Source organism: Chelonia mydas, chromosome 13 (genome assembly GCF_015237465.2).
Source record: "Chelonia mydas isolate rCheMyd1 chromosome 13, rCheMyd1.pri.v2, whole genome shotgun sequence".
In the NCBI taxonomy this organism is placed as follows: domain Eukaryota; kingdom Metazoa; phylum Chordata; order Testudines; family Cheloniidae; genus Chelonia; species Chelonia mydas.
Window position 1 is genome coordinate 927,397 of NC_051253.2, and position 15,929 is coordinate 943,325.

At 52.8% G+C, this 15,929-nt stretch overlaps 1 protein-coding gene across 5 annotated transcripts in view; it reads right to left on the minus strand.

Moving 5' to 3' along the window:
• The window catches only part of PCIF1 (phosphorylated CTD interacting factor 1), a 44,386-nt gene extending 28,493 nt beyond the window's left edge, over nt 1-15,893 (minus strand). The window contains exons 1-5 of one of the 5 annotated variants that reach the window (XM_043527334.1): nt 9,381-9,536; nt 8,967-9,079; nt 5,570-5,708; nt 5,200-5,324; nt 4,625-4,762 (exon numbers count right to left, since the gene is read on the minus strand). In XM_043527334.1, the coding sequence (XP_043383269.1) occupies nt 4,625-4,762; nt 5,200-5,324; nt 5,570-5,693 (387 nt within the window). In that variant the 5' untranslated portion in view covers nt 5,694-5,708; nt 8,967-9,079; nt 9,381-9,536. Of the gene's footprint in view, nt 1-4,624; nt 4,763-5,199; nt 5,325-5,569; nt 5,709-8,696; nt 9,080-9,380; nt 9,550-15,713 lie in introns of those variants that run through there. The other 4 variants (XM_037915498.2, XM_037915500.2, XM_043527333.1 and 1 more) reach the window with 4 other exon arrangements.
• Between the last annotated feature and the right edge of the window lie 36 nt (nt 15,894-15,929).

Consider the following 15,929-nt stretch of genomic DNA (forward strand, 5'->3'; position numbering starts at 1 on the left):
GTTTAGTTTAGATGTGTGAATGAGGTATATATGGATGATGGAATCAACCTCCAGCCCCAGCCTGTCCTGATGAAATAAAGTGTAAACACCAGCACAGCCCTGACAAAGCAAGAAGAGTCCACTCTAAAAAGAAAAGAGCAAAAGTACAATTGAAGAAACATCAAAGCCAGGTCCCAGGCTGAAAGTCATGTCTGCGATTGACGGGTGATCAATCACACCGGACCCAGAAGCAGTGTGACACAGCAAGACCTATAGACTCTAGATTCATACTAAAGCCTACAAAAAGGACGGATGAGATGGAAGACTTTGGTAACATTCTGCTGCCAACATGGAAGGGCATCGGTGCGTGCCCAACAGAGACCCAGCTCTTCCTTGTGCCCGGCTTTACGAACCCAAGCCACGAACTCAAGTTACATTCAGCAGCTGCAGAACATTTGGGAGTGGGTGTGTGTGTACGTACATACACAGGTATTAGATATTAGTTATTGGTCATAAATCAAATTGTGTTATGATAAACGTGACATCTTGTCTTGTCCCCTGAAACGATCCTGTGTACTTTTGTCTGCATAACAATATCAAAGGCCACAACACTAGTTAGCACCTGCACACTAACCCAGTAAACAAAATTAGATTAAAGTATCACAGACCACAGGAGATCAGACTGTTCTGTGCACAGGGAAAAAATAGGAGGGAACTAGGGGCACAAGTGCCCCAGGCCTCTGCAACAGCAGAGAAATGATTAAGTGAGATATACCCAGATAATCCTGGCAAGTGACCCACACCCACATGCTGCAGAAGAAGGCGAACTCCACGTGGGCACCAATGATACTGCCAAGAATGACCTTGAGCGGATCACTGCGGACTACGTGGTTCTGGGAAGAAGGATAAAGGAGTTTGAGGCGCAAGTGGTTTTCTCGTCCATCCTCCCCGTAGAAGGAAAAGGCCTGGGTAGAGACTGTCGAATCATGGAAGTCAACGAATGGCTACGCAGGTGCTGTCGGAGAGAAGGCTTTGGATTCTTTGACCATGGGATGGAGTTCCAAGAAGGAGGAGTGCTAGGCAGAGACGGGCTCCACCTAACGAAGAGAGGGAAGAGCATCTTCGCAAGCAGGCTGGCTAACCTAGTGAGGAGGGCTTTAAACTAGGTTCACCGGGGGAAGGAGACCAAAGCCCTGAGGTAAGTGGGATACCGGGAGGAAGCACGAGCAGGAGCGCGCGCGAGAGGGCAGGGGTCCTGCCTTATACTGAGAAAGAGGGACGATCAGCGAGTTATCTCAAGTGCCTATACACAAATGCAAGAAGCCTGAGAAACAAGCAGGGAGAACTGGAAGTCCTGACACAGTCAAGGAATTATGATGTGATTGGAATAACAGAGACTTGGTGGGATAACTCACATGACTGGAGTACTGTCATGGATAGATATAAACTGTTCAGGAAGGACAAGCAGGGCAGAAAAGGTGGGGGAGTTGCACTGTATGTATGTAAGGGAGCAGTATGATTGCTCAGAGCTCAAGTATGAAACTGCAGAAAAACCTGAGAGTCTCTGGATTAAGTTTAGAAGTGTGAGCAACAAGGGTGATGTCGTGGTGCGAGTCTGCTATAGACCAGGGGGATGAGGTGGAAGAGGCTTTCTTCCGGCAACTCACGGAAGTTACTAGATCTCAGGCCCTGGTTCTCATGGGAGACTTCAAATCACCCTGATATCTACCGGGAGAGCAATACAGCGGTGCACAGACAAGCCAGGAAGTTTTTGGAAATGTAGGGGACAATTTCCTGGTGCAAGTGCTGGAGGAACCAACTAGGGGCAGAGCTCTTCTTGACCTGCTGCTCACAAATCGGGAAGAATTTGTAGGGGAAGCAAAAGTGGATGGGAACCTGGGAGGCAGTGACCATGAGATGGTCAAGTTCAGGATCCTAACACAGGGAAGAAAGGAGAGCAGCAGAATACGGACCCTGGACTTCAGAAAAGCAGACTTTGACTCCCTCAGGGAACTGATGGGCAGGATCCCTGGGAGAATAACATGAGGGGGAAAGGAGTCCAGGAGAGCTGGCTGTATTTTAAAGAATCCTTATTGAGGTTACAGGGACAAACCATCCCGATGTGTAGAAAGAATAGTAAATATGGCAGGCGACCACCTTGGCTTAACAGTGAAATTCTTGCTGATCTTGAACACAAAAAAGAAGCTTCCAAGAAGTGGAAGATTGGACAAATGACCAGGGAAGTGTATAAAAATATTGCTCGGGCATGCAGGAGTGAAATCAGGAAGGCCAAATCACACCTGGAGTTGCAGCTAGCAAGAGATGTTAAGAGTAACAAGAAGGGTTTCTTCAGGTATGTTAGCAACAAGAAGAAAGTCAAGGAAACTGTGGGCCCCTTACTGAATGAGGGAGGCAACCTAGTGACAGAGGATGTGGAAAAAGCTAATGTACTCAATGCTTTTTTTGCCTCTGTCTTCACGAACAAGGTCAGCTCCCAGACTACTGCACTGGGCAGCACAGCATGGGGAGGAGGTGACCAGCCCTCTGTGGGGAAAGAAGTGGTTTGGGACTATTTAGAAAAGCTGGACGAGCCCAAGTCCATGGGGCTGGATGTGCTGCCTCCTTGAGTGCTAAAGGAGTTGGTGGATGTGATTGCAGAGCCATTGGCCGCTATCTTTGAAAACTCATGGCGATCCGGGGAAGTCCCGGACGACTGGAAAAAGGCTAATGTAGTGCCCATCTTTAAAAAAGGGAAGAAGGAGGATCCTGGGAACTACAGGCCAGTCAGCCTCACCTCAGTCCCTGGAAAAATCATGGAGCAGGTCCTCAAGGAATCAATTCTGAAGCACTTAGAGGAGAGGAAAATGATCAGGAACAGTCAGCATGGATTCACCAAGGACAAGTCATGCCTGACTAATCTAATTGCCTTCAATGACAAGCTAACAGGCTCTGTGGATGAGGGGAAAGCAGTGGACGTGTTGTTCCTTGACTTTAGCAAAGCTTTTGACACGGTCTCCCACAGTATTCTGGCCAGCAAGTTAAAGTAGTACGGGCTGGATGAATGGACTATAAGGTGGAGAGAAAGTTGGCTAGATTGTCGGGCTCAGTGGGTAGTGATCAATGGCTCCATGTCTAGTTGGCAGCCGGTATCAAGTGGAGTGCCCCAAGGGTCGGTCCTCGGGCCAGTTTTATTCAATATCTTCATAAATGATCTAGAGGATGGTGTGGATTGCACCCTCAGCAAGTTTGCAGACGACACTAAACTGGGAGGAGCGGTAGATACGCTAGAGGGTAGGGATAGGATACAGAGGGCCCTAGACAAATTAGAGGATTGGGCCAAAAGAAATCTGATGAGGTTCAACAAGGACAAGTGCAGGGTCCTGCACTTAGGACGGAAGAATCCCATGCACCGCTACAGACTAGGGACCGAATGGCTAGGCAGCAGTTCTACAGAAAAGGACCTAGGGGTTATAGTGGACGAGAAGCTGGATATGAGTCAACAGTGTGCCCTTGTTGTCAAGAAGGCCAATGGCATTTGAGGATGTATATATATGTAGGGGCATTGCCAGCAGATCAAGGGACGTGATTGTTCCCCTCTATTTGACATTGGTGAGGCCTCATCTGGAGTACTGTGTCCAGTTTTGGGGCCCACACTACAAGAAGGATGTGGAAAAATTGGAGAGAGTCCAGCGGAGGGCAACAAAAATGATTAGGGGACTGGAACACATGACTTACGAGGAGAGGCTGAGGGAACTGGGATTGTTTAGTCTGCGGAAGGGAAGGATGAGGGGGGATTTGATAGCTGCTTTCAACTACCTGAAAGGGGGTTCCAAAGAGGATGGATCTAGACTGTTCTCAGTGGTAGCAGATGACAGAACAAGGAGTAACGGTCTCAAGTTGCAGTGGGGGAGGTTTAGGTTGGATATTAGGAAAAACTTTTTCACTAGGAGGGTGGTGAAACACTGGAATGCGTTATCTAGGGAGGTGGTAGAATCTCCTTCCTTAGACATTTTTAAGGTCAGGCTTGACAAAGCCCTGGCTGGGATGATTTAGTTGGGGACTGGTCCTGCTTTGAGCAGGGGTTGGACTAGATGACCTCCTGAGGTCCCTTCCAACCCTGATATTCTATGATTCTATGACTCCTCCCGCCCCACCCCCCAAGATCACTGCCAACATGACTCGAGGGAAAATTCCTTCCCAATGCCAGATATGATGGTCGGTTAGATCCTGAGCATGCCCCTTTCAGGCCCAGCAGGCTGATACACAAGGCTCTGCCTACTTGCTGCACTGTACTGAGACACATTATCTGTAATATTAGACAGTCAGAAATTTGGAGTCATCCTGCTACCGCCATCCCTTTTGTAGGGGTTTCTGTGCTCCTCAGGAACTCAGCAGCCTTCCCCCCATGCAGACAGCCTCAGTTCCACTCCCTTTTCCCTCAGCAACCCAGGTTTTTCCTCAATATTCAAAACACATAGCCACAGAATCTTCAGTTCTTATAGGAGCTTCCATGAGTAACTCAGCTCTGTTACCTGCTGGCCAATTCTTTAATAGCCCTCCTGTCTAAACTATATTTGACATTAATTCTAGTGTTTAGTCCAACCTGGATGGGCTTAAGGACACCCTACAGAGAATTAGGACCTACCTTAGCTTTCTTCACACTATTACCACTGGGCTGAACTTCCTCAGAGAGTCTTCTCTTCCTTGGCTTGCTCTCCGGAGTGGTTTCCACCACTCCTCCTTCCACAGGCATTGGAGCAGCATTCAATCCCAGAGGATCCGACTAAGAGGATTAGTTACAGACAGAGTTACAATGAGAATCATTAGTTCACAAGCCTTTCACAACCCCACAATTCTAACTGGCGAGAACAAGCTCTCGTCTTTCCCATTTCATTGCCCCAGTCTCTCCAGTGGAGAGAAACTGGGGCATTAGAGGTTGACACATGCAGAGAGTAGGTGCAGCGTCTGGAACAATTCCAGCAGCGTGTTGTCCCCCTGGAAAAGAGAAATGCCTCGCCAGGGCCAGATAAGACTCTTGTAGCAAGGTAAGCTGCTTCCCCACAGTGCCCTGCCAGTACCAGACACCTTCATCCCAAGAGTGAAGCAAACCCTCAGAAGAGGAGCGCTCTCTCTACAATCCCACTCCAACACGAGTGCCACATAAGTCCCAGTAGGGCATCCCTGCATTACTATGACCACCTGAGGCAAACAGTTACTCACAATGACATCATGCTGTCCCAGGACAGGCATCTCCCACAGTGACTGGTTGGTGAAACGGTTGAAGTAGTAAGGGCGATTCTCCCGTTTGCTCCAGCACTTCTCCCAGCCAGCCTGCACCAGCTCATCTAGGAGAGAGGAAAAGTATCAGCACAAGAGCAGCCCCGCTGCTCCAGTCCCCATCGCTGTCACAGCACATGCTAAACCAGGGGTGTGTGTGGGTGGGTGGGTGGCTGGGTGGAAGGGGAGGATCATCCCAAAATTCCCTCTACCACTCCGAGAGGCTCCTTACCCTAAACTTTCTCCTCTCCCTCTCTGCTGCCACAGGGCTCCAGAATCCTATCCCTGACCCCCTAAACAGCAGAACAAGTACCTGGCAGGTCCTGCACCAGTCGGATGGGTTTCGGGGAGCTGGGCTGGTTCTGGTTAGAGGTACCAGGTGAGTGACTCATCAGAGAAGCTTCCTCCCCAGGGCTGCCGTGATTCTCATTGGCCATTTCTCAGCACAGGCACTAGAGAAAATATACACAAACAGGTTTCAGAGTAGCAGCCATGTTAGTCTGTATTCGCAAAAAGAAAAGGAGTACTTGTGGCACCTTAGAGACAAACCAATTTATCTGAGCATCAGCTTTCGTGAGCTACAGCGACGAAGTGAGCTGTAGCTCACGAAAGCTGATGCTCAAATAAACTGGTTAGTCTCTAAGGTGCCACAAGTCCTCCTGTTCTTTATACACAAACAGCACATCAAAATATGATTTGTGCAAGGCTAGCCCTGTGCCCAGAGCCAGTTCAACAGCTTAGCTCTAACAACACAATCCTGTATCAGCAACAACAAAGAAGGCTTGAAAGTGGGGGAGGAAAGGCAGCACCTGATTTGGTGGCAGAAAGCTGTTACAGATGTCTGTTAACCTAATTACACACTGATTAATAGGAACTTTGAACTCTGAACAGCACACAAGAGGGGAATCACTTAGCAGCATTAAAATACACAACTTACAACTAGACCCCATCAGAAAGGTCAAGTGTCTGATCCCCTACTCGCCTACCTGGGACAGAAATCACTCCTCACCTGAGAACATATGCAGATCTCCCCCCATCTCAGCTTTAAACTTGAGACATCTATTAAACATTCAAGTACTACATAAAATAACTCCAGTGCTCTATTAGAAAGGCAACCAATGAGCTCCACAGGTGCAAACACAGGCTGGAAGGCAAGAACTCCTTGGTCTTGTCACTGACTTGCTCCAGGGCTTTGAATAAGTTACCCCACCTCTCTGTACTTCAATTTCTTGATCTGCAAAATGGGGGTGACACTCCCAGCTCTACCCACAAAAGGAAATGTGAAGGTTAATTGGGTCATACTGCTAAAGCACTATGTAAGTATTATTAAATGTTGTCAGCTGGAGAGAAGCCTCCAGGCTCTTCTCTTCTCAGTGAGCCCTCCCTGTGAAGTTATCAAAACACTTGTCCTGGGGCAAGTATCAGAGATGGCTTCTCTACCAACCCTAAACACGCTGGCTCCACAGTGAAGCAAGGAAAAAGGGATGAATGTAAAGGAGTTTTTAGCCATTACCCCCATTTTCCAACTCGGCAGCTGCCTTTGTATTTCACCACCCTTTTGTCCTCCCAGTTCAGTATCTAAGATACTGCCACCTCTTTGCCTTTAAAGAAGTGTATTTAAGTGGTACTAATATTAAATAATATTGCAAAGTGGCCACGCTCTCATCTTTCATCTATAGAGACCCATGTGAGTGACCACCAGATTTATCAGTCTAGTTTCCACTCCTGCATATTAAAAGAAGTCCCTGAACATTTCACAACAGGCAGTATGTTCAGCAGAAGTGGAATAGAAGGAAGTCAGGAATGAGCACTGGCTGCCTGTGGTGATAACTACAAAAGGAGACTGTGGTGCATGTCAGAACTGAAGTGTATTGGTAGGCATGCTTGGCGGGGGAGGTGCCACAAAGAGGGAACCACCCTCCCTCCTTCTCCCAGGAAAGGCAATATAGTGGGTTAGTGTAAGCGTGCAGGTCTTCTAGAAGCCTTGATTCTCCACAGCCAGGCAAAAGACAAGCCCACAGCTGAAAGGCTATATATTATCCGAGAGCACCTATTAGACAGCCTGCACCACAACGTACAAATAGTTAGACCCTTCAGCAAGTGGAGGAGTTATATTAATTTTGCATATTTGTGCTGTTTCTCCTACACTTTTGCATATCTGTGCTGTTTCTCCAACCCCAGTGTGACCTCCACAGTCATCCTAACTGGGAGTGAGCAAAGGCTGCAAAACTAGCTCAATCATTTTGCAGGAAAAAAGCAACAGCTCAGCCTCACTCTATACTCACTTTTATGTACCAGACCATAGCTGGAATAGGTGTATCATAGGGCTCCAGACTCACAAGCTTCATTAAATAGTCCATTAAATTAAGCACCCATCTTGTCTGATTTTTAAAAGCTTTTAATCCCTCTTTAGAAAAATACATAAAACACCCAAGCCTATGCTTATTCAATACGATCGCTGGTGTGTCCTCCATTATATATTGTGTGCCTTATACTTAAATGTAGTGGGGTAAGGCCCAAAATAAACCAGGTGTGTACTTCAAGAAGCTACAGCTATTTACAGGCTACAAAGTGTTAAATAAAATGACAGAAGTTGGTGCAAGTTGGTTTGATCATATGTGGCATATAGTAATAATATTTAGCTAATTCTTTTCATCCATAAGTGCTTTGAACTTGAACAAATGACCATTTCCATCTCCGTTTACAGACAGGAAAATGGAAGCAGAGAGAGTGATTCTTCCCAAGTCACTGACGAAAATGTGGCAGAGCAGACTATAAACCAAGGTCCTCTTATACCCAGTCCCCTTCTCTCTCCAGTGGACCATGCTGATGGGACTATTTGGAGGAGCAGTTTGGCCTGTATCTCACCAATGCTGGGACTTATTAAAACGGATCAAAAATAACCATTATATATTGGTTATGTTATCAGTGTTGTGTACAGTACTTTACAGACATAAGATCTGGCCCCTGCCCCAAAGAGCTTATAACCTGGAAGTGGTAACTACCAAAACAGAGCACAGTAAGGTGGAAGAAGACACACAGCAAGGAGTACAGCTAGAAGGAGTAGGATTTGCTCCATTTCATCAGTCGGGGAGTTTACATGTTTCTCTCTATAATCAGACAGAAGGATGGATGCAGACATTAGGAATCAGCAGCAGAGAAGGAGAAATTTTTGAAGATATTTCCTGCCATCCCCAGGGCAGGGCTGCTGGCTGGGGCTGGGAAAGTTGAACACCGTCACAATTCATTTCTGCACTGCGTTTGGGTGTTGTGATTGCTCAACACCAGAGCGTGTATCCACCCTAGCCCCCAGGCTACTTCTATTCTCCCAGACACCGAGAATGACACTGACAAGCTAACGATTTGGTGGTTGTTTTTAATGGGTAACACACGGGGAGGCCATAGGTAAGCAGCAGAAGGCGGCGCCGGCGTTAACTCACATGAGCATCAAAAAGAAATGACACCAGCCTAACGCACAGTCCGAGAGCGCCTGGTGCCCCAAGAGGCGTGTGCGCCGGGCGGCGCGCTGAGCTGGTCCAGGCCGAGCCGGTCCAGGCCGAGCCGGGGCGCTTCGGCGGCCGCGGAGACGCGATGCCCAGCGGCGCGCTGGCGGGGGCGGCGATCCCTCGCCGGGCCGGAGGCGCAGCGCAGCAGGGCCCGCTCCCGCGGGCGGGCGGGCGACGGTCCGTGGGCGCCGCCGAGTTACTTACAATTGCGGGTCGGCTCGCGGGCCTCTCGCGCCTCTCCAGCGACGCCGTGCGCTGCGCGGGGCTGCGGCCGCATCTTCACAGCGGGCGGGGGCGCGCCTGGCCCGCGGCGGGCGCTACGGGGCGAGAACGGGCCGCGTCAGTCTCCGCCCGCGGGCCCCGGCCCCGCGAGGGGGGGACGGACCCCGCGGCCTGCGCAGGCGCGCGGACCCGCTCCCCCACCGTGCGCGCTCCCGGGCCCCCGGCCGCGGCGGCAGAGGGAGCCCGCGGCCGGGCCCCGCGCAGGACACTAAGATGGCGGCCGAGGACCCGGGGCCGCCGCCCGCCTCCGCGCGGGCCCTTCGCCCCCCTCCCGGCGCCCTGGCCCCGCCTCATCTCCCGGGGCGCGGCCCCTGCCCACGCGGGCGCGGCCGGTACCTGCGTGCGAGGTCAGGGGCTGGGGGCACCGGAGAGCGGTCCGCTTCCTGCTACCGTCCCGCCTCCGCCGCGCCCTCCCCTCCGCCGCCATCTTGTAGCGGGACCCGGAGCAGCCAGTGCGCAGCCGCTGGGCCGCCCCGCCCCGGGCACTGCGCAGGCGCCGCGGTCGAACTCAGACACTGCGCAGGCGTGACTCTCTCCGCACCCCAGCCCCGGGCAATGCGCATGTGTAGAAGCGAGACCCGCTCTTCAGGTGCCAACAGTACGCATGCGCTAATCCAGCGGCGCCCGCTCCCTTCCTGGCGCCATCTGTAGTGTGGCCTTATTGGAACTCCTGGGAGGCTCCTCCCCTCTGGGCGGGGCCAGACACGGATGCTGGCTGGGGGCGGAGCTCTAGCCGCCAGGACTCCTGGGTTCTCCTCTGGGCGGGTGGTTCGTGGAGCCGAAGGTTGCAGGCGCCCTTGGGTCGTGGAGCCTGGCCCCTGCCTGGCACGTGGGCACCTGTGTGTCCCTGGGGCCTGGCCCGGGTGGGACACGAGGCCGGGTGCAGCGGGGCCAGGCTCTGGCGGCGGGGACCTACGGGAGCCGCCCCTCCCCCTCTGCCCGTCCCGGCCGGGTGCCAGGCTCTGGCGGCGGGGAACTACCGGAGCCTCCCCCTCCCCCTCTGCCCGTCCCTGCCGGGTGCCAGGCTCTGGCGGCGGGGACCTACCGGAGCCTCCCCCTCCCCCTCTGCCCGTCCCTGCCGGGTGCCAGGCTCTGGCGACGGGGAACTACCGGAGCCTCCCCCTCGCCCTCCCCCTCTGCCCGTCCCGGCCGGGTGCCAGGCTCTGGCGACGGGGAACTACCGGAGCCGCCCCTCCCCCTCTGCCCGTCCCGGCCGGGTGTCAGGCTCTGGCGGCGGGAAACTACCGGAGCCGCCCCTCCCCCTCTGCCCGTCCCGGCCGGGTGCCAGGCTCTGGCGGCGGGAAACTACCGGAGCCGCCCCTCCCCCTCTGCCCGTCCCGGCCGGGTGCCAGGCTCTGGCGGCGGGGACCTACCGGAGCCGCCCCTCCCCCTCTGCCCGTCCCGGCCGGGTGTCAGGCTCTGGCGACGGGGACTCACGGGAGCCTCCCCCTCTGCCCGTCCCGGCCGGGTGCCAGGCTCTGGCGGCGGGGACTCACGGGAACCTCGCCCTCTGCCCGTCCCGGCCGGGTGCCAGGCTCTGGCGACGGGGACTCACGGGAGCCTCGCCCTCCCCCTCTGCCCGTCCCGGCCGGGTGCCAGGCTCTGGCGGCGGGAAACTACCGGAGCCGCCCCTCTGCCCGTCCCTGCCGGGTGCCAGGCTCTGGCGACGGGGACTCACGGGAGCCGCCCCTCCCCCTCTGCCCGTCCCGGCCGGGTGTCAGGCTCTGGCGACGGGGACTCACGGGAGCCTCGCCCTCCCGCTCTGCCCGTCCCTGCCGGGTGCCAGGCTCTGGCGGCGGGGACTCACGGGAGCCTCGCCCTCCCCCTCTGCCCGTCCCGGCCGGGTGCCAGGCTCTGGCGGCGGGGACTCACGGGAGCCTCCCCCTCTGCCCGTCCCGGCTGGATGCCAGGCTCTGGCGGCGGGGACTCACGGGAACCTCGCCCTCCCCCTCTGCCCGTCCCGGCTGGGTGCCAGGCTCTGGCAGCAGAATGCTATGCTGCGAGCACCAGCGGTGCAGCCATGGGAGGTGTTGCGTGGGTGTGCAGAGAGCCGGGCAGGGATGTATACACTAGGGTTCAAGCATGTAGGGCTCTCTGCTTGCCCAAGCTAAGCCTCACTGTTCACACTGCCATTTATAGCCATGCTAGTTCGGCGTGCAGTGCTGACATACCTTAAAGCATCTTCCAGAAAGGCCTCTCGTCTGGCTCTGAAGGTGTCAAGAAATGGAGAATCCTGCACTTCCCGTAGTAGTTTGTGGCAAACTGTCCTGCAGTGGCTCAGGAGTGTGAGTACTAAGCTTAGGGCAGACTGCTCCCAACCAGTGATCAAGTGCAAACTCCTCGGGCTCCGTAACAGCCTAACCAGAGCATCACACAGTGCCCGTGGGCATGCCAGTCTGTCTCGCCACCCAGGGGACCCTGCTTTTGTGACATGGTCCCTTACATTGAGTATCACAGCAATATTTGAGTTCAAGGACCAGTCACTTACCCAGGTCAATTGTACTTTAGATCTCACACCACAGACAGTACTTGTTAATCCTATAATAAACTATCTAAAGATTTATTAACTAGGAAAAGGAAACAGGAGTTATTTACAAGGTTAAAGCAGGCAAACACACACAAATCTTAAGCTTCAAAAATAACAGAAGCTTCTACAATAAGCAAGCTCTAGATGTCCTTTAAGGCTAATCCAAGCAAAGCACTGGGAATTTTTTGCTTATGCCTAGAAATCTTGTTCTCACAGTCCAAGCAGCATAAAGATACTGTTCCTCCTTGACAGTATTCCCTTTTTTACTTCTGCTTTGAACTGCAAGCTCAGTTGATGGGAGGAATTCACTTGCAAGCAGGGCTTAAGTTCGACAGTTATTTACTGGAGCCCCATCTCCCCATTTGGGGATCAGGGCTTTAGCCGGGGCTTCAGCCCCCATGGTGCACATTGGGGCTCAAGCCCTGAGCCCCAGCATGCGCTGCAGGGCTGAGACCACAAGCCCTGGGGCCTCCTGCAGGCTGAAACCCTGTGGGAGGTGCCAGGGCTCCTGGGAGTTTGAAAATATTTACCAGAGGTCCTGCTGCAGTGGGCTCCGGCTGAATTTAAGCTGTGCTTGCAAGACTCATCTTCATGGGGGAGGGGAGGAGGAGAGTAAACAGCAAACTCTCGAGTCCTCTCTAACGTTCCACTTTTGTCCATCTGGTGTTGCTGGGCCTTCCCTGTCGGGCAGGACGTAACATCTGTTGGAGACCAGCATTTCACACTGGTTAATGTCCTCTCCTGCCTGGAGAGTTACAGTTACAACGGCTTACAGTGCTCAGGCATTACCTTATACTATGGGATACAGATGCTATATGTGAGATTAATGCAGGCAGCCACGCCCCAGCATTCAATAGACTAAACACTCAACGCGTTCCTGTACTTCCTGTTTTAACATTACTGACACCCAGGTGAGCCGGACTGGCTCCAGCTGTGTCTGTCAGTGTTCAGTTGAGGCATGGGGACCCTGGTCTGAGCTGGCACCTGGTCTGCTAGTGTCACAGTTTGTTCCAGTGCTCAGTCACCCTCACTGTTAAATACCTGTGCCTTATTTCTAAATTGAATTTGTCTAGCTTTATCTTCCGGCCCCTAGTTCTTCTTATACCTTTCTCTGTTAGACTGCAGAGCCCTTTACGACTGAATATTTCCTACCTGTGAAGGTCCTTGTACACCAGAAGCAACCCTGAGAACCCATGTCCCAAACATTAATTAATCCATAAATCCGCCAGGAAGTGGTATCATCAGCCCCATTTCAGAGAGAGGGGAACTGAGGCCAAGAGTTGTGAAATGCCCAGCAAGTCTGTCAGATGGGAAACCCAGTCAACTGCCTCTGTGCTCCTTCTGCTCTAAACACTTTACCTCACTCTCCTCCTGAACCTGCCAATGGAACGTAGGCATCCTGACTCCCAGACCCATGCCTGGACCACTAGCCCACACTTTGAGCTTGTCTACACTTAAAATGCTGCAGGAGATATTGTTTCATGGTCTCTGTGTATATAATGTCTTCTGCAGTTTCCACAGTATGCATCCGATGAAGTGAGCTGTAGCTCACGAAAGCTCATGCTCAAATAAATTGGTTAGTCTCTAAGGTGCCACAAGTACTCCTTTTCTTTTAGCTTCAATATAGACTCTTCTCACACCAACAGGAGGGGTTCTCCCATCGGCGCAGGTAATCCTCCTCTCTGAGAGGAAGTAGCTAGGTGGACAGAGAATTCTCCTAGCGCTGGGCTACCCCGGGGGTTAGGTCGGTATAGCTGCGTCTCAGGGGTGTGCATTTTTCACACCCCTGAGAGATGCAGCTATGCCACAGTAAATGCCTAGTGTAGACGAGGCCTCCCTCTCCGGTGCGTTATGGAGGTTCTCTGTTCTTACGCAGAGGAAGGTTCACTTTAATGCAATAGTGCAGAGGCGAGGCTAGCTCGGCAACCCAAAAAACCCAGGAGTGTGGCTGGCTGGGTGCTAGTATTATTTATTTGTATTATCAGAGCGTCCCCAGGGAGCTAGGTACTATACAAACACAAAGGACAGTCGCTGCCCCAAAGAGCTTACCATCTAAGTCTTGTCTACACTAGGAACTGACATCGGTGTAGCTACATCTCCAGGGGGCAGGGGGTGAAAAATACACTCCCCCACACACCCACCAAGAGACCCAGCTAGAGTGACCTAGCCCTAGTGTAGACAGTGTTCTGTCAATGGCAGAATTCTTCCGCTGGCCTAGCTGCACCCCAGGGCAGTGGGTTACCTGGCGACAGGAGACGCCCTCCCGTCTGCACAGTGTCTACACTGAAGCACTACAGTGGCGCTGCTGTAGCGCTTTAAGTGTAGACCCCCTAAGTATCAACAAGAAACAACAGCTCCAGACCGGGGGGGGATGCACAACAGCTCCAGAAGGGAGGGAGGGCGGGGGGGGGGCTGGCACCAAGCAAACAGACAGTATGGGGCAGAAATGATGGACAATGGTCTCAGCTCAAAAGCAGCCCAGCCACTGTGAAATTTTTTGTAGCCTCACAGCAAAAGAGAGTTTCACCCGCTGGTGTGCACCTGGCACCGAGGCCCTGGGATGACAGTGACATCCTGGTAAGGGCCTGCCCTGCCTTCGTGGTTGGGGGCATCTGTCACGGAGTCCCCAGGTGATGCTCTGGAACTGCTCCCCATGAAGCCAGTCAGGACTCTGGGGAAGTCTCCTTTCTGGGAGCAGCCCGTCTGCAGGACACACAGCTCACACGGCTTCCACCTTCCTGGGTCTGACCTCGGAGCCTTCAGCATCCTCTGCCCCTCCGTGCGCTTCCCACAGCGAGTCCGCCCAGGCGGGGTCCTGGGGCAGCCAGAGGGTCCTGCACCCCAACTTCGCAGTCAGATGTGACTCTCAACCAGCCAATAAACAGAGGTTTGTTAGACAACAGGAACATGGTCTAACACAGAGCTTGTAGGTGCAGAGAACAGGACCCCTCAGCTAGGTCCATTTTGGGGGGCAGTGAGCCAGACAACCACTTCTGCACTTCACTCCTCGTCCGCAGCCAGACCCAAACTGAAACTCCTCCCAGCCCCTCCTCCTCTGGGCTTTGTCCCTTTCCCGGGCCAGGAGGTGCCCGGATTCCTTTGTTCTCCAATCCTTTATCTCTCACCTTGCAGGGGGGAAGGGCCAGGCCATCAGTTGCGAGGAAACAGGGTGTCGGCCATTCTCTGTGTCCAGACCCCTGCAAACACCTGCCCTCTAGGGCTCTGCAATGATCATACCCCCTTACCCCACCACCTAGATACTTAAGAACTGCCTAGGGGAAACTGAGGCACCCCCACACTATTCAGAGGAAACATTAAGAACAGTCCTGCTTTGTCACAGCATCTACTTTGCAGGTGGAGGCAGAGTGGGGTGATCTTTGGAGGACCCACAGCCAGCTGCTCCTGTGGCGGCTCTCCGGTCTATTTAGGGTTGTGGAACCTCTCATTTAGCTAACGAGTGCCCTTTGCTCTGCCCTTGTGGTCACATTCAATGGGCTGGTTTCTTTTAGGGATTTAATTGTTAGATCCCTAGTAGTTTAACATATAGAATTAAAACTTGGGCCTCTCCCCCTCCTTGCGTCTCTCTGCAGAGGGAGACTGAGTGAGCAGCACCCATGGCTCTTCTGCTCAGCTGGACTTTCTGCACAAAAGCAGCTTGGCTTCATCACGTGTTTCAGCCTCCTGCTGCCTGGATGGGTGGTTCCCCTCAGAAAGATCCAAACAGAGGGTTAGTCTGCAAATAGCTAGATGACCAAAGAAGCTTTGAAGTCCTGACAGCCAGTCTGTGGGAGTGAGCTGGGGCTGCTAGCCAGGGAGATGGTGAGAGTGAGACAAAGCGCTGTTAATGGTCTCCTCTGGGTCACACCAAACTGCAGCCTTTCCAGCATTGGCTAGGCCAAGTTGCGCCAGGAAACCACATCAGCATCTCCTGAGCCCTCAGATGCCTACACTGATTAGTACATCCTTCTGGGAAGTCGTACATTCTACATATAAATATCCTAAAGGGATTTTCCAAACACCCTTCACCAATTCTGGCTGCCCTGTTGCTGGGAACTGCTCTTTTTGTGGTATTTCCCAGTGGGTACCCCAGTTTAGCTACCTTAAAATGCACCCAAAGTGGAACACAAATTAGTAAAGTTTACCTTGCAACAACCTGGGAAGTCATTGTTTTCCTCCGGCTTTCCATGAGAACAGGGTTCCCTGAGCTCTCCCTGCTGCACCAGACCTAGCAAATAGCACTTTGCTGTTTATTTGTTAATTCTCCTTTTGTTTATTAGGCTCTTGGGATCAGATTTTAGGCAACATGAGCTGTGCTAACACACAAGCAATTACTGTGATCTTACCACAAAGACTCCTAA